General features: G+C 40.9%; 2 protein-coding genes across 26 annotated transcripts in view; one reads left to right on the top strand and one right to left on the bottom strand.

Annotated features, from left to right (window-relative positions):
- The window catches only part of LOC129718519 (putative uncharacterized protein DDB_G0282129), a 119353-nt gene extending 109610 nt beyond the window's left edge, over positions 1–9743 (top strand). The window contains exon 3 of one of the 2 annotated variants that reach the window (XM_055669364.1): positions 8520–9743. In XM_055669364.1, the coding sequence (XP_055525339.1) occupies positions 8520–9597 (1078 nt within the window). In that variant the 3' untranslated portion in view covers positions 9598–9743. The remainder of the gene's footprint in view (positions 1–8519) is intronic. The other variant, XM_055669366.1, reaches the window with a different exon arrangement.
- The window catches only part of LOC129718516 (putative thiamine transporter SLC35F3), a 135023-nt gene extending 109809 nt beyond the window's left edge, over positions 1–25214 (bottom strand). For 11 of the 24 annotated variants that reach the window (XR_008726940.1, XR_008726938.1, XR_008726941.1 and 8 more), the window contains exons 1-2: positions 24881–25214; positions 23077–23309 (exon numbers count right to left, since the gene is read on the bottom strand). The gene's annotated coding sequence lies outside the window, so the exon portion shown is untranslated. Of the gene's footprint in view, positions 1–23076; positions 23310–23468; positions 23704–24391; positions 24544–24845 lie in introns of those variants that run through there. The other 13 variants (XM_055669349.1, XM_055669348.1, XM_055669345.1 and 10 more) reach the window with 13 other exon arrangements.
- Positions 25215–25444: the final 230 nt, after the last annotated feature.

The raw sequence follows: 25444 nt of genomic DNA, 5'->3' as shown, positions 1-25444 counted from the left end.
ACGTGTGAACAAGTGTTGGCATTGTTTGCCTGGTCGAGTGAAATAAATCCGGGTTCAAGGTCGTGCCTTTGTGCAACTGTTTCGCATCGTGACTGCCAGCTGGTGCGTAAGCCGATTTGGCTGCTGGCTGGATTGTGCTACAGCAGTGGACGAGACACAAACGAGGAAAAAGAAGAAGCCATCAGTGTCAGCGAGTTGTATCGCTGTGTGGAGTGATCTCACACCTGACTCGCTGCTGGTGGCTGTTTGGTGCTGCTGTATTGGTGCTGCTGGCTGTAACGGCTGCGATCGGACAACCAACCTTACTGGAAGGGAGAAATAAAAAGGTACGTGTTCTTGTCAGCGCTAGTGCGCTAGACTTAGCGCGATGGATGTAGATCCCTCGCCTCCCGCGCCACCATCCCCGAACCCCTCTGACCCTGACCCTTCTGTTACCCCCTCCCCTGTTCATTCTTCAGTCCCCCCTCGCCCCAGGCTTTACCCAGACGGAGCCCAGGGCAGCTATACTGTTTATTTTCGGCCAAAGGCAGGACCGAAATCGAAAAAGTTGAACCTCTTGCAGATTTCTAAAGACCTGACGAAGGCGTACAAGGGTGTGACCGAAATTTCCAAGGTCCGGCCTAACAAGCTCCGTGTCGTGGTCGGTAACCTGAAAGAGGCCAACGATATAGCTTGCTCTGAGCTCTTCACACGCGAGTATCGCGTTTACATACCCGCACGAGACGTGGAGATCGACGGTGTCATAACCGATTCGAGTCTGTCCGTCGAGTGTATACTGCAAAGTGCCAAAGGGTGCTTTAAGAACAAAACGTGTCCCGAAGTAAAGGTGCTCGACTGCAAGCAATTGCGGTCAGCATCGATCATCGGTGGCAAAACAGTATACACTCCGTCAGACTCGTTTCGAGTTACGTTCGCCGGGTCTGCACTACCAAGCCACGTCTCGATCCACCGGGTTCGTCTCCCTGTGAGGCTCTACGTGCCCCGCGTCATGAACTGCCTGAATTGCAAGCAGTTAGGCCATACAGCCGCCTACTGCTGCAATAAGGCACGTTGTGGCAAGTGTGGGGAGTCTCATGCGGAAGATTCTTGCAGTGTTAACGCTGAAAAGTGTATTCACTGCGGAGAAAATCTGCATGAGCTCTCGACATGTGCGGTGTACATGCAGCGCAGGGATAAAATAAAACGGTCTCTCAAAGAGCGTTCAAAGCGTTCCTACGCTGACATGCTGAAGAAGACCGTTACCACTTCTCCCGTTACTTCGAACCCCTTCGATCTGTTGTCCTCTGATGAAACCGATTCTGACGATTCACCAGCGGGAGCATCTTACGCCAATCCTGGGGAGTCTAGAAAGAGGAAAAATATTTCCTCTCCTAAACTTCCCAGAAAAGGTCCTAAGATTTCTCAAAGTGAAATGAAAGTTACAAACAAACCAAACAGTGCTGCGGAAAAACCGAAGCAAACTCCTCCTGGGCTGGCAAATTTAAAGTCCCAGAAGGAGTTCCCAGCACTGCCAGGAACATCTAAAACCCCAGTTGCTCCTTTTACACTCCCAGTTGATGAAACAAACTCTGGATTAGTGAAATTTTCTGACATTGTGGACTGGATTTTTGAAACTTTCAATGTACCCGATCCAATTAAAATTTTTCTTACAGCATTCCTCCCAACAGTTAGATCATTTTTGAAGCAGTTGACTGCCCAATGGCCTCTCCTTGCAGCGATTGTATCCTTCGATGCCTAATTCAACTGCGTATATGAAGGATTCTATCTCTGTCTTACAGTGGAATTGTAGAAGTATTTTACCAAAAATTGATTCGTTTAAAGTTTTGATAAATAAAAACAAATGCGATGCATTTTCCCTTTGTGAAACTTGGCTTACTTTAAATATTGATCTCAACTTCCATGATTTTAATATTATTCGCCTTGATCGAGACACCCCATATGGAGGAGTACTTTTAGGGATTAAAAAGTGCTATTCTTTCTATCGTATTAACCTCCCCTCGATTCCAGGCATCGAAGTTGTCGCATGTCAAATGACAATACAAGGTAAAGAGCTTTGTATTGCCTCAATATATATTCCCCCCAGAGCACAGGTTGGGCAACGGCTGCTCTTTGATTTAATAGAACTTCTTCCCTCGCCACGTATGATTTTGGGAGACTTCAACTCTCATGGCGTGGCTTGGGGTTCCCCATACAATGATAACCGCTCCTCTTTAATCTATAACCTTTGCGATGACTTCGACATGACTATTTTAAACAACGGTGAAATGACACGTATCCCGAAACCTACAGCGCGCCCAAGCGCTTTGGATCTATCCTTATGTTCGACGTCGCTACGGTTGGATTGCACATTGAAGGTAATCCTCGATCCTCACGGTAGCGACCATCTGCCTATTCTTATTTCAATTACTAACGGGTCAACTCGCATGCGACCAATTGACATTCCGTATGACCTCACACGAAATGTCGATTGGAAGTTATACGAGGAAATGATTTCAAAAGCGGTCGAGTCGATTCAACATCATTCACCACTTGAAGAATACAACCTCCTCGCGGGCTTGATTCTCGACGCCGCGTTGCAAGCCCAAACGAAGAAATATCCCGGCGTAACGATCAAAGAACGGCCTCCCACTCCGTGGTGGGACCAAGAGTGCTCCGATGTCTACACGCAAAGATCCGACGCGTTTAAGGCCTACCAGACGGGAGGTATACCTGGCGACTATTTACGGTATTCGGAGCTTGATACCAAGCTTAAAAGCTTGGCTAAAGCAAAGAAACGTGGATATTGGCGTCGGTTCGTGAACGAGACGTCGAGGGAGACATCGATGAGCACTCTTTGGAACACAGCCCGAAGAATGCGGAATCGCGTAACGGTCAACGAAAGCGAGGAGTCTTCAAGTAAGTGGATATTTGATTTTGCCAGGAAAGTATGTCCGGACTCTGTTCCTGAGCAAAATATTGTTCGCGATGCGTCTCCGGGCCACGACGCGATAGAATCACCTTTTACGATGGCAGAATTTTCAGTTGCCCTCCTGTCCTGTAACAATAACGCGCCTGGATTAGATAGAATCAAATTCAACTTGTTGAAGAATCTACCCGGCAATGCCAAGAGGCGCTTGTTGAACTTGTTCAATAAGTTCCTGGAGCAAAACATTGTACCGCAGGATTGGAGGCAAGTGAAGGTGATCGCCATCCAAAACCAGGGAAACCAGCTTCTAATCACAACTCTTATAGGCCGATTGCAATGCTATCCTGTATCCGGAAATTGATGGAAAAAATGATACTCCGTCGTTTAGACCACTGGGTCGAATCAAATGGTCTACTATCAGAAACTCAATTTGGCTTCCGCCGTGCCAAAGGGACGAATGATTGTCTTGCGTTGCTTTCAACAGATATTCAGCTGGCGTATGCTCGTAAAGAACAAATGGCGTCTGCGTTCTTGGACATTAAGGGGGCTTTTGATTCCGTTTCTATTGACATTCTTTCGGGTAAACTTCACCGACAAGGATTTTCTCCAATTTTGAACAATTTTTTGCACAATTTGTTGTCCGAAAAGCACATGCATTTTACGCATGGCGATTTGGCAACTTTTCGCATTAGCTACATGGGTCTTCCCCAGGGCTCATGTTTAAGCCCCCTTCTTTACAACTTTTATGTAAATGACATCGACGAATGTCTGGCAAATTCATGCACGATAAGACAACTTGCAGACGACAGTGTAATCTCTGTTACAGGAGCCAAAGCTGCCGATTTGCAAGGACCATTGCAAGATACCTTGGACAATTTGTCTGCTTGGGCTTAACAGCTAGGTATCGAATTCTCTCCGGAGAAGACTGAGATAGTAGTTTTTTCTAGGAAGCATGAACCTGCTCAGCTTCAAACACAATTAATGGGTAAAACGATTTCTCAGGTTTTGGTACACAAATATCTTGGTGTCTGGTTCGACTCTAAAGGCACCTGGGGTTGTCACGTGAGGTATCTGATGAAAAAATGTCAACAAAGAGTGAATTTTCTTCGTACAATAACCGGACAATGGTGGGGAGCCCATCCAGGAGACCTTATAAGGCTTTACCAAACAACGATATTGTCTGTTATTGAATACGGGTGTTTCTGCTTCCGCTCCGCAGCAAACACACATTTGATCAAACTGGAGCGAATACAATATCGTTGTTTGCGTATCGCCTTAGGTTGCATGCAGTCGACCCATACGATGAGTTTGGAGGTTTTAGCTGGAGTACTACCATTGAAAAACCGCTTCTGGAGCCAGTCTTCTCGTATTCTAATCAAATGTGAGGTCTTGAACCGTCCCGTGATTGAAAATTTTGAAAGGTTAATCGAACTTAATTCTCAAACCCGTTTTATGACATTGTATTTCAATCACATGTCCCAAAATATTAACCCTTCTTCGAATATTCCAAATCGTGTCGACTTATCGAATACTTCTGATTCTACTGTGTTTTTCGATACATCCATGATAGAAGAAACTCGTGGAATCCCGGATCATTTACGCGTGCAGCAGATCCCTAAAATTTTTTCCAATAAATATCGAAACATCAACTGCGACAATATGTACTACACTGACGGATCACTTCTTGATGGGTCCACTGGCTTCGGTATCTTCAATAACAATTTAACCGTCTCCCATAAGCTCCATAATCCTGCTTCTGTTTACGTCGCAGAATTAGCTGCAATTCAGTACACCCTAGGGATTATCGAAAAAATGCCCACGGACCATTATTTCATCTTTACGGACAGTCTCAGTTCCATTGAGGGGAAAATACGGGAACATCTGAGTGCTTTATCCGAAAAATCCACTCAGATTACCTTAGCGTGGGTCCCTTCTCACTGCTCGATACCGGGCAATGAGAAAGCGGACTCTTTGGCTAAGGTGGGCGCAACAAACGGTGATATTTATGAAAGACCAATTGCCTTTAATGAATTTTTCGCACTTGTACGTCAGAATACGATCATCAGTTGGCAAAATGCTTGGACCAGAGGGGAATTGGGAAGGTGGTTACATTCCATAATCCCCAAAGTATCGACGAACCCGTGGTTCAAGGGGTTGGATGTAGGTCGGGATTTCATTTGTGTGATGTCCCGGCTTATGTCCAATCACTATAGATTTGACGCGCTCCTCCGTCGTGTTGGGCTCGGGGAAAGTGGTATCTGTGCCTGTGGTGAAGGTTATCACGACATAGAGCATGTGGTTTGGTCATGCCCTGTACACCGTGACGCCAGGTCTAAATTAATAGCTTCCCTGCAGGCCGAGGGTAGACAGCCGGCTGTTCCTGTTCGTGATGTCTTGGCGAGCCGTGACCTATCCTACATGTCCCTTATATACGTTTTCCTGAAATCCATCCACGCCCCAGTCTAGTCCCGTTCCCCTCCGTCTACACCCAACAAAACGACAAGAACACGTTTGAACCTTAAGCACAAAACCAGCAACCAGACCCCGCACAATAGAACCAGGACCCAAGGACTACGAGCCTCTGTCCCAACTCACGACATCGTGGCTCAGCAGAACGAATCCATACATGCCATTCGACGATTATCAGACGACCATTGAACAACAAAACACTGATTGGAAATCCCATGCTAGTTTTAAGTTAGACTTAATTTCAGCTCGTAGTCGGCAGCGAGGATAAAAAATTTGCTTTAGTTTTTAAGTCATCAGATATAATTGGCGCCGTTAAACATTAAATTGTATTTGTGCCGTGTCAAATAAATGTTATGTGAAGAAAAAAAAAAAAAAGTTCGCGGAAAAAGTAATGATAAAAAATTACAGTTTCTAGTCGAAAAAGTATATTACAGAAATTTTGAAGCTGGCATAGATTTTTTTTGAACATGTTAATATTTAATTCAGATCAATTCAAACATTTTATCAGTAAGCAGAACCAAAGAGAAGTTTTTACCAGTTACAAGTTATCAAAAACAAATTGTGGAAAAATTAATATCAAGATGAAAAGAGTTTGGTTTTTCTCTATACCGCAACCGCAGGATGCAACTAGGATTATCATGTTGAATTAAATTCGTTTAACTAGAAAAATATAATCATCAGTACAGCCCGTTAAACTGCCTACTCAAAGATCTGTACGGAGCATTTTGGTTTTCTATTGGCTTTCTAATACCCTAATTTAGTTATTTAAATAAATCTGAGAAAAACAGAGTGCAGAGTTTGAAAATAAACAACGAATTTTATCTGTACAATGCACCAAATATATATACCTTGCTATCTGCCGCTACCGACATGTACAGATTTTTGTTGTCCCCGGCGGCACAGCGTAATGTGCGGCACCTCTGATATTTGCTTCTGTGCGAAACAAAAAGAAGAAGGAGAAGACAATTTAAACGCAATTCGATTGTTTTCCAGATTGAAACACGATACCTACGCGATAGCCGAACACACCCCACTGTGCATCGAAGGCGACATTGTAGTCTTCACTTGGCTTGGCTGCACACAAATAAATATCGAGTTCTACTGCACTGATAGACGACAAATGAAAAGCGCTCTATTCATACATGGATCGTTAAACTGTCTGATAAAGGAGGTGGTTACGAACTCCCCGAGAAAGCTTCACCTTCAAGACATTAAAATAGTCTAGGCTCAGGGAAGCAAACATAAATTGACCTATTGGGATGGTTAGATTCTGTAAAATTGTTTTTGCCCCTGATATAGAGGAATACGCAGCGGGCAGTTCATGAAGTCTGTGCTAGGCGTGCTCGCATATGATTGGTATATTGTTCGTTAAAATTCGACTTTGAAACTTTTATTCCATTTTCACTGTTAAGCAATGAAGTGATAATGAAAACTGAAGTATCAAAAAATTGTCCGTCATTTTATCAATCCAACGAAATATTGACTATTGTGATCCATCATGTGGTTACATTAGTATTACCGTTCAAAATCTTTCATTCCGACGTCACACTTTGGTTTTAGTTTCCGCAGAATGTATCCCGATATAGTGCGGTAAGACGTAGTCCTACGTTAAAAGGCGCGGGAAGTAATTCTGCTATATCAGTAAGTTGCCGCGAACGGGGGAATATATAACGGAGCAAGGCAATGGTCTTCTCCATTCATATTTGTTTGAATGGCAACGATTGTATGTCAAATGTGAAAATAGATCGAATTTGGGGATGATACCTCTGCAATTCCTCACAGTAATACAGTGGCAAAATTCCTAACCGCTTTCGAAAGTATGATAGCTGATATGGAGGACCAAGTGGCTGCGAGTTGCTTCAAGAAGGTTTTCACTGTAGGAAGAAGTACTATAGAAATATTTTGAAGGAATCTGGTATGTTGAATTTTCAAATATCCAGTTCACAATATTAGAGAGGGTTTTTGGTGGCAATTATAACCTGTGAGTACTTGCTTCGGTTTCTCTCCTTCGCTTCCTTTTTATGTTGGCTTATTGGTAATTCCGTTAGGAGTTATCCTACGACCTTCGCGAGAAAAATCAGGAGGGTTTATTATTGCTTGCAATCCAGTATCTTTACGTTTTGCATCATGGAGTTCTCGAATAGTAGTACAGCCCATAACGCAAAATGTCCCCGACAGTAGGATTCCCCTCGGTAACCACACCGTCGATTTCTACATCCTTGTCAGGGATGTACACGCGATACTCTCTCGTTAAGAGCTCGGAGTTATCAATTACGTTTGCTTGCTTCAAGCTACTCACGACAACTCGCAGTTTGTTAAGTTTAACCTTTATAATTTTGGTTTCGTCCGAAAACTATTTTGCCAGATCTTTGCCAATTTGAATAATTGTTTTGAATATGGTCGACAAAATGAAAAAAGTGCATTTTAAAGGCTCAAACCGTAAAAAAATTGAATTAATACAGCTATTCAACTATTCCTATGAATTTTGGTGCCTCTAGCCATTCGATTATCGTGACATTTTGTGACATATGGGAGAGGGGGGTTATCTTGAGTTTGACATCACATTTCAACTCAAAAAAATTAAAATAAATGATGATAAATATGATACTTGCATCATTCATTCATAGTCAAGAAAGTTGCGACAAGGGGGAAGAGGAGTTTTTCTGCCAAATTTTGCGTGACATCATTAATGGATGGTCCCTTATTCGTGTTTCCAAATAGCCTGAAATCCCACAAATGTTGTAAGGAAAGCAGTTCGCATAGTATCCAACAATTCTATAAATAATAAGATGCTTTTCTATGCCTGTTATGAAGTGAACAGGCTTTTTCCGACCAAGTGAACAAACACGTGGTTGGCTAAAATAAACACGATAAACTACGCACGAGAAGAGGCTTAGGAACGGCCTCTTTGCGTGTTGACAATGAGTAGAATCAATAACGGCACTAACACCGGCGACTAACATTTTTCACCTTCATTTTGCGTGTTTCGCTACATAAGCCAGACAGCGAAGAGAAACTGTTGTAAGAACTAAGAACCGCCCCACCCAAGGTCCACCCGAGTGCCATTTTCGCGTTCCTTCGCATAATGCTATTATTGCGTGACTAATCACTGTCAATCTCACTTTTCGTCTCACTCTTTCCATAGTTACCACGACGGTACAGCGGCACGATTTGAAAAGAGCAAACTTCACTACCTTCAGCAGCAGGAACAACAAGAACACCAACAGCGGCGGCAGGAGTTACTTCTAGCCAAGCAGCCCTATAAGTTACTGTACAAGCAACCCTACAAGCAGCCTTCGAGCAATAAGTACTTTGGTGTAGGCTTCGAACAGCTTCTCACGCACCGGAAATTTTCACCTGTCGGCACACCTTCCTCTGGCTATCCCACCTTCAAGCAGCAGAATTCGATACCGATATTCGAGAGTCACGAAAGGGTTGGCATACGTACCTACCCGTACCTCGATGATGACGATGGCAGCGACTATGACGACAACACCAGCCGACGAAAGCCTTCGCTGACGAAAAACTTCATTCCCCATTCAACTGGTTCATACCGGAAACCATCGAACCCCCCTCAGTACAGTAACTACGAGAGCGAGCCATCGGGATCGGTGTCAGCGGCAGAATCTGAGGAATCCGTAAACTCACCACCAGCGCCAGTTAGACCTTTAAAAACTAGTCATACGTCTTCAGTGGGAGGCGGCTTTAACAGCAATTTTCTATTGAACGTTCCCAACATCTATTACATCCCAAGCGGCTACACGTACTTTAACACCCACACATCGACTCCGAAGAACAAGCTTACCCAAGAACTGTACCTGTCTCCGACGGAAGCCCCCTCAACGCGCCGCCCGTATGTTGCACCATCCTTAACGACGCCATCTCCCACCTCCAAACGGACAACAAAAGCGCCCCGAAGACCTTACATTGCACCGATTCTGGCGACCACCAAGCGACCGTACATCGCACTCTCGATTGGAAGACCGATCCCGGTGAACAGAGGCACCACGAGAAAACCTACTCAGTCCAGTATTAGTCAAAGCCAACAGCAGCAGCAGCAGCAACAACAACAACAACAACAACTCTTCAACGGTGCCAGCCGGTTTCGCTACACAACCGGCAGGCCAGCAGCGACCACCAGCGAACGGACGCAACCGAGCAAACTGTACGAGCCGGAGTTTGACATCGACATCCGGATCGATCTGTCTTCGGATTCGTCCTGATTCGGCTTGAAACGGGACGAGACGTGACATTCGCACACACAAAAAAAAAAATCTAGCGCAATTTCTTTTATTTAATTGAAACTAATGACGGAAAATAAAGACGAATCTAAATAGATAAAAGTTGGTGACGATGGCAAGTGAAAAAGAAAAATTAAACTATGAAAGGTAAGTTGTTGTTTTATTCTGTACTTGAAACCCGAGTGTTAATAGCATCTAGTGAGCCGAGTGAGCCCATGGAGCAATTCCACAAGAAAACGGGCATCCAATTAAATCGACCATTTTTGATTTGGCTGAAACTTTGCATAGACGTTTCTATAGGCAAAAGAAGCCATTTTGTGCTTTTGTTTTATTTTTTTTTGGAACACGACTCATTTTTGAGAACCTTCCCAAAATAGCATTAGTATAGTATTAATGATTACAAATATTTTAAGGGGCCAAAACGGTTTGTCTAACTGGTGTGACGTCTTCGGCAAAGTTGTAGATAATAATTTTGTCTTTCAGAAAAAAAACATACACTCTAAAAAAAATAATTTATTTTTTGAAAAAAAAAAGAAAAATTAAAAAATAATTATCTAAAAAAGTTCATTTTTTAAAAATCCATTTTTTTATAAACTTTTAAAGATTACCGACCGACCAGAATCGTAGATCTATTGTGAGATATGCCCGGGTGTCTGATATATTCCGCACTTCTATTATTAGCAATACCCCTCTTGAGAGATGTGGCATGCTTATTATTATTGTTTATCAGCAGTGGTGGGCACCGCTAACCAAAAATTTAGCGACGCTAATCGCTAAGCCGCTAACCGGAAATTTTAGCTCGATAATCGCTAAACGCTAAACCCACATTAGCGGAACTTTCGCTAATCGATAATCGCTAACTTTTTAGTATGTAAATAGTCATATCGCTACATTTATTGCTTGTGTTTTGTAGGATTTGGACCACTTTGATCTTTTTTGGTAAAACAAACGAAAACAATTACGTTTTAAAGCTATTTACAATAAGAGGTTAACGAAACGGTATTCATACTTGATTTTGTAAAAACAAGAATGACAAAAGTTATTTAGCTTGCATTAAAAGAAAAAAAAAAGATACTCTTAGGAATGTTTTCATAAAAATTCAATTATTATCTGAATCGAAAAAGTAGAACCAAAGTTGTCTAAATTTCAAGCGCATTGCAATTTACAAAAGTTCTTGGTGTGCCGAAAATTCAATCTAGACCTTGAGCTTGTTCTTCAAAATGCTCATGGGGCTTGTACGATAACTGTAACTCCATTCTAGGGTAAAAAGACTGACAGAAGTAACTTGTCGCAGTAAAGTATGTTCATCTTTCGAAGCAATTTACGATTAGGGGAGATCCGTGTGTCTTGAGCTGCCATACAGATCAGACGTATTTTCGGTTGCTTGTGGACTGGTCTTTGACTGTCTATAGCTTCAAAGTTTGTGTTTTGTCAGTGTGTCTTTTAAAGATTACCTGGAAGTTAACTTACATCAGTCTTTCTCAAGACTACCTATTTCTTTCTTTCTCAATACTTGCAATTTGATATTATTTTTGAACTTTTTTCGTATCACTTGAAATTGCAGGACGAAAAAAGAAACCACGCATCGCTACGGGGAGGAAAAGAGAGGCATCTCTTTCTGAAACTAGCTTATGCAGTGAAAATTTATATGATATTCTGCCTGAGCAAGAAGCCGGTGAAATTGAAATGTTCGAAAGTAAAACTATTCAAAGCGAAATTTTTGTAAAAAAGGAGAAAGTTCCACCTATTGTGGTAACTATTGCTTCTGAATTTAATATTTTTAAAAGAGAACTTTCTACGTTTCTCTCCGACGTCAAAGTTACTTATCAAATTGGCCGAAGAGGCGAATGCCGTTTACTAGTCCAAATATTGAAAGATTGGAATCGTCTTATTCAGTATTTAACTGAAAAGATGTATAAATTTTTTACATATGATACGAAGAGCGCCAAGCCGTTCAAGGTCGTATTAAAAGGTCTCACCAACGATCAAACCGTTGATGAGATCAGAATTACTTTGACAGAATTACTTGGTATAGCCCCTACCCAAGTAATTCTGATGAAACAAAAATCACGAGGCGAAAACAGTCAGCGAACTGGAATTTCCCTTGTAAATTATTTAATTCATTTTAACCGCAGTCAGGTGAATGACTTAAATTTTTTTGAAAAAGCACATGCTTTATATAACGTGCGTGTAAAATGGGAATTATATCGAAAGTTTGGCGGAGGTGAAAAGCATATCATCCAATGCCGGGTTTGCCAACGTTATGGCCATGGTTCAAAGTTTTGTAACATGGACCAAAAATGCCTCATTTGTGGAGACTCTTCTCACACAAAGGACACATGTCCTGTGAAAGAGAGTAAAAATTTTCGCTGTGCGAATTGTAACGGCAACCATATGTCGAATTTTCATCAATGCCCAGTCCGTTTAGCAATTGTTAAGGCAAGGCAAGGTAAACAACATTCAATTTCTCAATTAAAACCAACTTCAAAACAAAATTCTCCAAGCGTACCAGTGACGCATAGTTTACCTACTCCTTTGCATACCCGTTTAACTTATGCACAGGTTACAGGTAGTTCGAACATTATACCGCCTAGTGTTGGTAGTTCGAAAATGACCGTTAATATGGGTAAGCAAAACACGCTAGAAAATAATTGTACACCTATCACTCCAGCTAATGTTGCTGCCGAAAATATTTTTTCTAATGTCAACTGCCTGGGGCCTATTACGGCAGGTAAACTTTCTTTTTTGCAACAGGCAATGTTCGATCTTATGAACGCCATGTTGCAGACAAAATCAATGTTTGAAGCCATTCAAATAGGCACAAATTTTACTATTAAAATTGTTTCTAATTTAAAATTTAGTAATGATTTTAAATAAAACAATTAAAATATTAAATTGGAATGCTCGCTCATTGAAGGCCAATGAGAATGAGCCTTTTAATTTTTTAACAGTAAATAATGTGCATATTGCAATTATCACTGAAACATTTTTGAAACCTAACATAAAATTAAAATATGATCCCAATTACGTGGTTCATAGATATGATAGGATTCAGGGTTCCGGCGGTGGAGTTGCAATTGTTATTCATCGCCGAATCAAACATCGTGCTCTTCCTCATCTTGAGACGAAAGTTATTGAAACTTTGGGAATTGAAGTTCAAACTGAACTTGGGATTTTAATTATTGCCGCAGCATATTTACCATTTCAATGCACACGCGAGCACAAAAATTATTTTAAAGGTGATTTACAAAATCTCACCAGAAATCGTTCGATTTTTTTTATAATCGGCGATTTTAACGCTAAACATCGTTCATGGAATAATTCTCAAAGTAATTCCAATGGCAAAATTTTATTCAATGATTGTTCTTCAGGATACTATTCTATTTGGCTCCGAATAGTCCTTCATGCTTTTCTTCTGTAAGAAACCCTTCAACAATTGATTTGGTGCTAACAGATCAAAGTCATGTATGTAGTGATTTGATCACACATGCTGACTTTGATTCTGACCATCTTCCAATAACTTTTTCTTTATCACATGAATCAGTTTTAAACCCTATGAGCTCTGTTTTTAATTATAACAAGGCTAATTGGGAAAGATACAAAACTCATATTGAGAGAAATTTCAATAATGAGCTTGATTTGCAAAACGAAGCGAATATTGATTCCGCTTTGGAAGCATTAAAATGTGCAATTGTTGATGCCAGGAATTATTCTGTTCCAAAGGCTCAAGTGAAATTTGATATACCAATAATTGACGAAAATCTTCAACTTCTAATTCGTTTGAAAAATATTCGCAGACGTCAATATCAACGTTCTCGTGACCCTGTTTTTAAAACTATTTATAAAGATTTACAGAAAGAGATTAAACATAGATTTACTCTTCTGAGAAATCAAAATTTTGAGACTAAAGTTGAAAAATTGAAACCATATTCAAAACCTTTTTGGAAGCTGTCGAAGATTCTTAAGAAACCTTCAAAGCCTATTCCAGTTTTAAAAGATGGTGAACGCTTTCTTGTATCCAATGAACAAAAGGCTTAAAGACTTGCTCAGCAGTTTGAGAGTGTTCATAACTCAAATTTAAATTTTGTGAGTCCAATTGAAAATGAAGTCACACGTCAATTTGAATTAATTTCTTCCCAGAATTTTTTACCTGCAGAAATAATTGAAACTAACTTGAATGAGATTAAATCAATTATTAAAAATTTCAAAAGTATGAAAGCACCTGGTGACGATGGAATCTTTAATATACTAATCAAACATCTCCCTGAGAGCACAGTGGAATTTTTAGTGAAAATTTTCAATTGTTGCTTCAAAATTGCATATTTTCCCAAATTATGAAAAAATGCCAAAATTACTCCTATTTTGAAACCGGATAAGAACCCAGCTGAAGTTTCGAGTTATCGACCAATCAGTTTGCTTTCTTCAATAAGTAAACTGTTTGAGAGAATTATTCTTAACAGAATGATGTCACACATCAACGAAAATTCAATTTTTGCAAATGAACAGTTTGGATTTCGCCATGGGCATTCCACAACTCATCAATTGCTCAGAGTTACTAATATGATACGAGCTAACAAATCTGAAGTTTATTCCACTGGAGCTGCTCTTTTAGATATAGAAAAAGCATTCGACAGTGTTTGGCATAAAGGTTTGATTGCGAAATTGCAATCTTTTAATTTTCCAATTTTCCTAATCAAAATTTTAAAAAATTATCTTACTGATCGAACTCTGCAGGTTGTCTATCAGAATTCAAAATCTGATAGATTTCCTGTCAGAGCAGGTGTACCTCAAGGTTCAGTCTTGGGTCCAGTCCTGTACAACATATTCACTTCAGATCTTCCTGATTTGCCTCCAGGATGCACAAAGTCATTGTTCTGCGATGACACAAGCATTTCCGTAAAAGGGAAAAGTCTTCGTGTCATATGCAGTCGATTGCAGAAAAGTTTAGATATTTTTTCTTCCTACTTGCAAAAGTGGAAAATCTCTCCCAATGCTTCTAAAACTCAAATGATTATTTTTCCGCATAAGCCTAGGGCTTCTTTCCTCAAGCCAAACAATAATCACGTTGTCAAGATGAATGGGGTTATTTTAAGTTGGTCCGACAAGGTTAAGTACTTGGGACTAATTTATGATAAAAAACTTATTTTCAAAGAGCACATTGAGAGTATACAAGCCAAGTGCATCAAATATACGAGATGTTTATATCCTCTCGTTAACAGGGATTCTAAACTTTGTTTAAAGAACAAACTTTTGATTTACAAACAAATTTTTAGACCAGCAATGCTTTATGATGTACCGATCTGGTCAAGTTGCTGTTCAACAAGGAAGAAAACGCTCCAAAGGATTCAGAATAAAATTCATAAAATGATTTTGAAGCGTCCTCCTTGGTTTGGTACACTCGAATTACATAGACTTACTGGTGTTGAACCATTAGAAGCTATGTCAAATAAAATTATTAACAATTTTCGACAAAAATCGTTGCAATCCTCAATTGCTACGATAATCTCTCTTTATAGCCAATAAGTTAGCAATTAAGTTAGTTGTAAGTTTACTTCCCCTTTTCTGACAAGTAAGTTTAAATCCCTACGAATGATAAGTCCTCATTGCGAAAGCAAACAAATCCTAACAATTAAAATTACGAATTTCCTACAGTGTTGAGAAGTCACCATTTGTGATTGGACACACATACTCATTATTTACTAATATTTATCATAAATACTTAAGCTACTAACAAATCCCCCCCTTAATATAAATTAGGGGAGCTCCGTAGCCGCAAGCTTGCAGAGTCCGCTTTGGTAAGCGGGTGGTCGTGGGTTCGAATCTTAGTAGAATCAGGCCATTCAGTTGTCAAAGGACTTTAAGCATAGGTTTATTCTCAGGCTCCCCACCACGTACCCTTCCTTCAATCTGGATTCTACAGTACCCCTGTTGACTCTCCTCCTAATAAAAATAAGTCCCTATTATAATAAAACTGGTGTGAGTAACATATGAAAGTTCTCTCCAGGGAATTGTAACTAGGCAATATTGTTAGGATGGACAGAGGCTCGGTATAGTAGAGCAGTAAGCTTGAAACGGAAAGGTAATAATTACACAAAAGCACTGATATGAACGATAAGCGTATCACTTGCTTCAATAGTGTTACTGCTAATATGAAGTGCGGAGTACAGAAAACACCTGGGCAATATCACAATAGATCTAAGCTCTGGTCGCAGTGATAAGTCCACACAGGAAAAAAAAGCAATTTACGTAAGCCATCAGCAATTCACAGTTTTTCTAAATATTTCTATTGTCACTTCTCTACAAAATTTAGCGAATTAGCGATTAGCGTTTCGAAGGCCAAAATTTTAGCGACGCTAACAGTTTCGCTAACCAGCTCAAAAATTAGCGTAACCGCTAACTGAATTTTAGCGTCGCTAATTAGCGATTAGCGAATTAGCGGAATGGTGTCCACCACTGTTTATCAGTGCTTGTGTGTAATGTGATACTCTTCCTTCTACACGCTAACTGTTCTACTATACCGATGCTCGTTCCTCTTGCCAAATATCACCAATTATAATTCCCTGGAGAAGTTTCGTCGTGCGTCCTTCTGGCCAACGATCGGGCAGTTGATTAGATTGTCATGTACTTCTTTTAAAAAATCCTGAGAAAACTAAAATATATAAAAAAATCACAAATCATAGTCTTCCTCTTCACTCTCTTGTACTACGATTTAAGATCCGATCCAAAGCTGCGGATTCGGATCGATTATTCAATACGTTGTTACTACATAATATGTTGAATGATTATTAGTAACATATGAGTGTCCTGCAATCGTCGTCAACTGCGGACCACAAAGACCCTGCGGTGTATTTTGAGAGTTCAAACCAATAACTATTTGCTGTTCTGTTATTATGTTATGCCGCTGCGGTGTTTGATTTGGTAAACTATAATTTTTTAACTATAATAATATTATAATATCGCAAATACATACAGTGATGCCTGATTTACGGACATTGCGGGTAAAATAGACACTTTTAAAATTTCCCAATCTAGGAAATGATTATGATAACTTGGTGATGCGAATACTTTCTTCGTAGTATGCCAATACTTTTAAAACACACAGTTGAATCGCAGCAAGCGAACTGTCAAATTTATAAACAAAACAAAAAAATTCTCGGAAGTGTTATTCGATATAGTTTTTACTCTAAAAAAAATAGATAAAAACGTGAGTTTCTATGTTTTGTGTGTTCCAGACTACAACGTGTTAATTAGGTCTTTTTTTTTTATTGATCAGTTGAAATCTAGCGGTTTTCGACCACAGTTTTCTCACTTGTATTATCTTTTACGTTCTACAAATGCATCCGTAAAAATAACTGGTAGTCATGGACCACTCAGCAGTTGGAACAGGCCATGAAGGCTGTTACAAGCGGATCACCGGTGAAATCAATTCAACGAACTACGCTGATTCGCTACCTAGTTATACTAGTTGTAGGTATCATTACGTTCAGTATCACTTGATTCCATCTTCAAACCCCAAACAAAAGAAATAGTAGGAAGGTGGTATTCAAGACACGACCGCATGACGATGACTACCGTATTCTTATATTCCATTAAAAAAACAGTAGAGGGAATTGCAACGCTTCTATTACAAAACTTCGAGGCACCAAAAGGTGCCAGTTGCCGAATATTCTTGTTTTCTGGTTAGTCCGTCCAGAATTCCAGCCATTTTAGTATTTTGCAGTAGCCATGTACTACTAATAGCCACCAGGAACTGGCACGAGATGACCGGTACTATTTCGTCTTTCCTCCTTTCAGCTGCTAACACCTAGCGTCCGTATGTAACCGGTACGGTTTAGTAATGAAACTGAAGGGGTGAAATTTTTTTTCACGAATTAAATTCCTTTTATTTTAGTTCTTTACGTTTGTATACATTTGTTTTACATTTCGAGTGTTTACACGTTTTAAGTGCAGTACGACTGGAAATTTTTAATTTCTGGGTTGGATTTCGACTACGCAACGCAGTCTGTCACGGATTCAAAACGGGTGTTTTCTACTGCTCGACGTTTCGGCCAGGGGTTTAGGCCTTTTTCAAAGGAAACTTAAAAACATTTATTATAAACTTTTTTTTTTTGAAGAACAATGTAATGGGGACTCACTAGATTATCGTTTTTTGTCAACGTGTCTGTTTTCTGTGGAATATCATTGTTGAGTTTAATCGCCTATCTGCATCTAAATTGATTAAATTTTAAAACGTCCGGCAGTAGAAAACACCCGTTTTGAATCCGTGACAGACTGCGTAGCCGAAACCCAACCCAGAAATTATATATTTACATATTTAAATTCCGAGGAAGGCTCTGATGGTAGTGTTAGTTTTGAGTTGAACCGTTTACTCGCGGTTTGCTCGAGGTTAGTTACAAGCAATTTTACTTATTGGAAGTTGGATTAGGATCACTGGGAAACTAGGTTGCGGATTATTTTATGTTGGGATTGGGATGTTCTCTGGCGGAAGGCCTGAACAACCTTCTGAAACCTAACATCAAGAATATCTACTTCGGCTGTTTCGTGCACAATGTCAGAGGCAGTCCATCGAGGGAGATTTAGAATAAGTTTGAGGATCTTGTTTTGTGTTCTCTGCAGTTTGGTTTTGTGTGTTTGAGCGCAGGTTTCCCAAACTGGGAGACCGTATTCAATTATAGGTTTAAAGACTTGTTTGAAGACAGCAAGCTTATTCTTAATATTCAATATTGATTTTCGGTTGATAAGAGGGTACAGTTGTTTAATTAGCAGGTTGCATTTTGTTGAGGTTTTGTCTACTTGGGATCTGAAGATAAGTTTACTGTCTAAGGTAAGTCCTAAATAGGCCACTTCTTTAGACCAGTCGATAATAGAGCCTCCTAACCGAACCTTGACATCATAAGCCGGAACTAGTCGCGTAGATTTGGAGTGGAAAATAATAGCCTGGGTCTTTGCCGCATTGATACAAATTTTCCAAATGTTGAAGTATTCGGCCAGAGCATCCAGGCCTTGTTGAAGTTTTCTAACAAGAGCCCTGATCACGCGACCCTTGTATATGAGTGCGGTGTCATCGGCAAATAGTGATAGTTTACCTCCGCCAGGTAGATCAGGGATGTCTGATGTGAAGATATTGAATAGGATTGGACCAAGGATACTTCCCTGGGGAACCCCGGCACCAATGGCAAAAGTGTCAGAGCTGATGTTGTTTAGGCTGACCTGGAATGTTCTGGCCGATAAATATAATCTTCACCAGGAAGATTGGAAAATTGAATCACGGCAGCTTACAGACCAGGCCATCATGCCAGACATTGTCGAACGCCTTTTCGACGTCCAGCAATGCCATGGCAGATGTTTTAGCGATGGCTTTATTCCGCCTGACGATGTCTGTAACACGCACAAGTTGGTGAACAGTGAAGTGGCTCTTGCGGAATCCAAACTGTTCGTTAAGAAATATGTTGTAGGAATCAGCAAAATCCCGCAGCCGGGGTTGTATGAGCTTTTCTAATAGCTTGGATAGTGCAGAGAGGAGGCTTATAGGGCGATAACTTTTGGGCGAAGTCGGATCTTTACCGGGCTCTAGTATAAGAATTACCTTTACTATTTTCCAACAACGTGGAAAGTAGCCAAGTTCAAAGCATCTGTTGAAGATGGATGCAAGATGTTTGTACAGTGAGTCGCTCAAATGCTTTAGCTCGATGTTGAATATTGCATCAAAGCCAGGCGCCTTCATGTTCTTGGTTTGTTTGATTGTGTTTTTGACCTCGTTCGCCGTCACTCTCTGCTCTTCCAGAAAGATGTTGGGGGACTGTTGAACTGTGTGTAGGGTGTTAGACACGATGTCTTCGAGTGCACTTATAACCCTATTGCCTAATTGGTGAGAGCTTAAGAAGTGGTTTCCAAGGGCATTTGACTTTTCAGCAGGTGTTAATACTTGCCTACCATCAGAGGAGAGAGGAGGGATTGGTTTAGGTTTGTTTTTAAGCACTTTGGTGAGTTTCCAGAAAGGTTTTGAGTAATGGTCTAGACCGCTGACTAATTTAGAGAAGTTACGGTTACGCAACCCTTCAACTCTAGCTCTAATTATTTTAGTGAGATTATCGGACGAAATTTTCTTATCACGTTGACCAGTTCTTTGGTATTGCCTCCGGAAGATATTTTTAAGCCTGATTAATTTATCAGTAGTGGGATCAAAATCTAAGGACTTACGGTTAACCGGAATCTGTCTGTTTTCTTCCTGGGCCAGATGAACGGCAGCTTGGATCTCTTCGACAGCCCCAATGTCTTCGGTAGTCTCGATTGGCCGATTAAAGTTGACATGTAGATCGACACTCCGTCCGAATGCCGGCCAGTCGACAAGGTGGTAGTCCCGACGATTTTGCTGGTGAACCTCGACTCCAGAACTGATACTTAACAGCACCGGATAATGGTCGGAACTCAGTTCCTCGAGTACGGTTGGATGCCCGATATTGTTGAAACTGCCTTTGCTGAAGTATGTGGGACTTGTAGGAGCCAGGATGTTGTAGTGACCATGTTGAAAGTCGTCATTCAGGACGATTCCGTTCCGATTGCTGCGCGTGTTGCCCTACACTTCGTGTTTGGCATTGATGTCACCGGCGATGAGGTAGTTGCCGTGTCTCCTCGTCAGCTTTATGATGTCATACTTAAGAGTTACGTCAGAGCCATCCCTGGCGCGGGTTTGCCTCGGACAGTATACCGTGATGCAAGTGAGAGGGCCACTGTTGGTGGTTATTTCGATGCCGATTGCTTCGATAAGGTTGAGCTGGAACGTTGGAAGCAGCTTGAACTGGATGCCATTCCGTACGGCAATAGCCACTCCTCCACCTGAAGAGTTAGTGCGGTCTAGACGAAGTAGGCGATGGTTTTGGGAAGAAGCTCGAAACATCAGGCTTCAGATGGTATTCTGTCAGGAAGCAGATATCGAAGTCGTTAGTTTTGAAGAACTCACCAAGCTCGTAGATTTTGCTCTTGATGGATCGAGCGCTCCAATTTAAGAAGTTTAGGTTTGGTTTATGGCCCATATTTGCCGAGGAATTCAGACACCACCGAGATGGCAGCGTGGATCTGGCCCTGTTTGCACCGACAAGTCTTAGGCGTTGAAAAGGTTCATTGAGAACTCCTGGATAACTTCTGGTGAGTAAAGGTTAGATTCATCTGCACGGTGGTTTGGTGGAATGGCCCAGGCTCCTGTCAATCCGGTTGTGACGACAAGGGGGGCGGTAATTGATTCAGCGGCAGCTCTCAATCGGTCATGTACCGACGATGTACCAGACGGTGGTTTGTTATTCAGCGGGAGCGGTGTAAGGTTTGGAACCACATGGCGCAGTCGCGGAAAATTTTCTCCATCAAAAGCAGGAGCCCTCTTCCTACCAGTTTGCTTCTTTTTGGCAGCATCCTTCCGGATCTTGATGAACCCTGCTCTCTTTGGGCAACTCCGATCGCTACCCTGATGTTGCTGTCCACAGTTTGCACATTTAACTACCGTGTCCGATTCGCAATTGGTAGTGACGTGATTGCCGGCACATTTGTCGCAACAGGCGTTCATGTTGCAATTTCTGGTACCATGTCCAAATCCAAGACAATTCATACACTGGGTGACATCACGATGACGTGGGCGATATGGTTCCCACTCAACGACGAGACTGAAGAGGGCACGAATTTATCGAAGTGCAGCCAGAGTAGTGGAACCCTTTGCAAAATACACCAGGTACAGCTGGTCGCGGTATTCACCAGAGAAAATTCGTTGAGGCTGCAGGTGTAGGCGTTCCAGTTCCTTACTGAGCTCGGTTTCCAGCAGGCAATTGAGACCTCGAATGATCACTTTCAGCGGTTTGCTACTGGGGGTGTCGTGTGTATAGACTGGAATTCATCAACAGTTAACTCCTGTTTGACTTTGCCGTAATCCAAGAGTGACGAGCACATAATTTTAATGCCCGTACTGCAGAGCTTAAACAGAGGGTAGATCTGCATTCTGGCGAGCTCATCTCACAGCATGCCGATTTCAGTTGTCTTTATAAACAGCGGAGGCACCTTCTCCCGAATTTGAACCGGAGCTGGGTCCGTTTGTTCATTAACGGAAAGAACAGAGAACGGGTTGCTTTGTAGCAGCGTTTCGTTGGAATTCTTTGAACCAGGCTGCTTGCGAGCACGTCTGGATTTGTCTCCTGTGGATGTGGATGCATCCGATCCCTGATTTAGGCGACCCATCACCTTCTGCTTTTTAGAGGGTTGTGTGGATATAGACTGTTCCACATGTTCACACTGCATTTCCTCCTCGGAAGGAGAGAGAGCCGACCTCTCAATGCGAGCCAAGGATACTCCGCAACGAACACGAGAATAAAGACCGAATATAAGAAAACTTCACGAGCACAAAGAGCGTCTGCACCGCACAACGGTTCAACAGAGAAATGATGTCGACTCCTGAAGCTGAATTTTCTACACGCAGTCTTTTGTATCGAGTTCAGCGTAGATTTTTGCCAATAGGGCGTGGCCACACAGCTTGGAGAAAGAGGAACAAACCAAAACACCTTCGATACTACTGAGTGATTTTCATAAGCATCAAAAGAAAGGTTTTGCTTTCCCGATGCGAAAATCACTCTGGTTCTTAGATTAACTAATTTTCGTTGCTAATAATTGACTGATAACGAGTGGACACAAACAAACAATTAAACCGGAAAACCACTCAATTTAGCAGTGAAAATTCTTGAAATGAGGGTTATATCTTGCTGTGATAAACTATTTATAGGCAACACTACCGTTTAGCTTTGGTGCGCCCTGGTCGTTATTGTAAAATTGATTATTGAGAAATAGATGAACATTTCACACTAGGAGTAGTTGTGAAAATTCTCATAACTCTTATCTTCAAGCATTTATAGTTCTAAAAAGAACCGATTCCATAATTTTTAGCTCGTGTCCTATAAAGCGCTGATGATCGCACCGCCACCGGTATTAAAAAATTTGCTAATGTTCAACATTGTTGCTAAAGCAACAACGTTGAACATTATATCGAAAAATTGTTACACATTTTGTCTATCCACCGACATATAAATGGCTATGACTAAGAAGAAATCTGACGCAACATTTGCCAGTTTCATTTTCAATTTCACAGAGTTATCTAGTATAGAAAACAAAGACGTAGTCCTACGTCAAAAAAATAGAAAAAGCGAAACCCGATCATATCAAATAAGCAATATTATAAGATAATGATGTCATTTAATACCATTCGAGGCTCAAAGCTTTTGGGCAGGCACCAATTGGTAAATTTTCGTTATATTCACCAAACTAAGAGCGCAGTGGTAATAGAATTATCGCCTACTGGGGGTGAGTTATTGAAGATATCATCGAGACATCGACCTAGCGGAGATTCCTCTAAATCCTTAAATTGTTGAATTTTCTCAAATATCACAAACAATAATTATATTAACATCAATTGACAAGAATATAACTTACCGCATTCATTATCAATCTGTAACTGGACAAAGTCTCGCAAAGAATGCATCATTCATCCTTTTTAAACACGATTCAACATTGTTCACCGAACGTGAAGAAGCTTGAAGTTCTAATAAACATCACCATTCAACAATTAGTGTATTTTTCCCTGTAACACTTCATGCTTTTCGCCTGTTGCACAGCCTACTCAGTTCTGCCGTTCTGCGGTAAAACAATCATCACTTGTCTGCCAGCTAGAAGGCGACAGGAAAGGGGTAAGCACAGCAAATTTCAAACGAAATCAGAAGCACTACACCAATCACCAGCACCGTCATTCATCTTCGGCCTTTTGACTGCCATCCTTTCGTTATATTTTACCCGAACCAGAAGAGGCGCTTCAGTTCATAACTTACAAATTGATTCCTATCATTATCACAGCGCACATCACACAAACCCGGTCGACCCGATAGGAATCGCTCCGTTCCTCAGGTGGTTTGATGGTGGCGGAAAAGCTTTTCCTCCTTTCTCTCACTGAGGACGACGGAAGGCTCTCTCACATTTCTACCACCAGTAGGCAAATCGAGAACGCCCGAACGTATGCTTTGGTGTGTGGTGGTGTTTATACTCTGCATTTACCAACCAAAACAACTGGGTGAGGCACGGACCCAAGTATGATGACAGTTCTACAAGGTATGCTACATTTTTATCTATCCACGCACACAAACAAATCTCGTTATGAAAAATTTCGCGTTTTGTATGGAATTCAGAACATTTTTGGAAATTTCCCGTTTTATGTTGTTTTATATCTAATTTTTTTGGTTGGAGAGTGAATCTCCAGTTGAAACACACTAGAAATTGATATTAATTGAGATTTAGTGTGAAAAATTGCGACAATATAACATAATAAAATATATAAAAATGCTATATTTCTAATAGTTGGAGCATAATTTTAGTCATTGTCATAGCTCATGACTTTTTATACTGTATAAAACATAAGCGACTCTATTTAGAAGCGCTATTAGAATACCAGAAAATAATGAAAAGTGCAAAAAGGTTACCGGCAAATTGATGAAAAACAGCATTTTTTACCTAAACCGCAGCATGTTTATGTATTCCCCACAAATAAAACATGTTTCAACATCATTTCTATAACTTTTCAGGAAAGTATGTTTTATAATTTTAGTTTAAAATGCAAAATCATTTCAAATTTCATACAATATTGGAAAAAGTTCATAACGTTCACTAATACTAATGCATCGACGTGAATAGCATACCTTGTAGAACTGTCATCATACTTGGGGCACGGACTGCTAACAGAGCTGCCATGACATTTTACCTTTTAGAAGCGAATAGAAAGATGGAATTTACTGGTACGAATAGCAACCCTGTTTACTTCAATTGCACCATTTCAGCGCAGAAAAATATGCATCACTTCAGAGGAATTTCCCACCACCGATGCACTAAAGGCATATTCACTAGACTGTTTTCCTAGAAATCGTATTTTACGTACAACAATGTTAGAAATGGGAATTTTTCTTACTTTTGGTTTGGTAAAAGAATGGATCGATAATGTTTGTTTTCCGATTGCAGTACTACCGATAGAAATTTGCAAAGGACCTTTTTTGTTGCGTTAATTAGGTTTATTGAAATCAAGAAGGATAAAAAAGCAAATATGAGAGCAACAAAGGAAGAGAAAGAGAGAAATTCCTATTCCTCAAGTAGAAGCCAAGTAATTTTCACTGTTTCCGCTTGATTGGAATTGATTATTGTAGAACCTAAAGCACTCTAACCGAACAATCCACATCAAGCAGCAACTGGCACTCACTGGTCTTCACCCTAAGAGCTACATTTCAATCACATCCAGATCCCGTAAGTTCATAATTATCGAAGGTACTTCACCACCGAGCACTCAATGGGACGGCCACTTTCGATACCCGTTACTTTTACCAGGAAGCCAACGATGTGCTCTCCTACTAAACCGAACGCTGCTGGGAATCAACGGGAGGTCACCCTTGGATTTCCTGTTTTGTCTTGACTTTGCCCCTTCTGGCAAGGTTCTTTTTTTTTCTTGTTCAGGTGACAATGGAAAAACGCGTCCGCTGCGAACCGAGTCCGATCCGGAACCGCCTTTCTGAGCTTTACTGTCGCGGTCAAGTTCTCTACTGGGACTGAGGAAATTTTTGTAAATGACCGAACATTTTATGTAATTATGGCTGATTCGGCTGCGAGAGAAAGCTTCGGGATTTTCCCGAAGCTTACACACTGACGAACACATACTGGAAGAAAATCGCATCCGAGGGGAAAAAGCGGGCTTTCCACCAGTTGTATTCGCGGCTTATGCGAGCGAAAGGAAAAGGCTCAACATGTTTTCAGTTGGGATGTCCTGTGC

This window comes from Wyeomyia smithii, chromosome 1 (assembly GCF_029784165.1).
Source record: "Wyeomyia smithii strain HCP4-BCI-WySm-NY-G18 chromosome 1, ASM2978416v1, whole genome shotgun sequence".
NCBI classification, from domain to species: Eukaryota; Metazoa; Arthropoda; class Insecta; order Diptera; family Culicidae; genus Wyeomyia; species Wyeomyia smithii.
The sequence above is the reverse complement of the archived record's forward strand: the minus strand, read 5'-3'. Positions and strand labels throughout refer to the sequence as shown.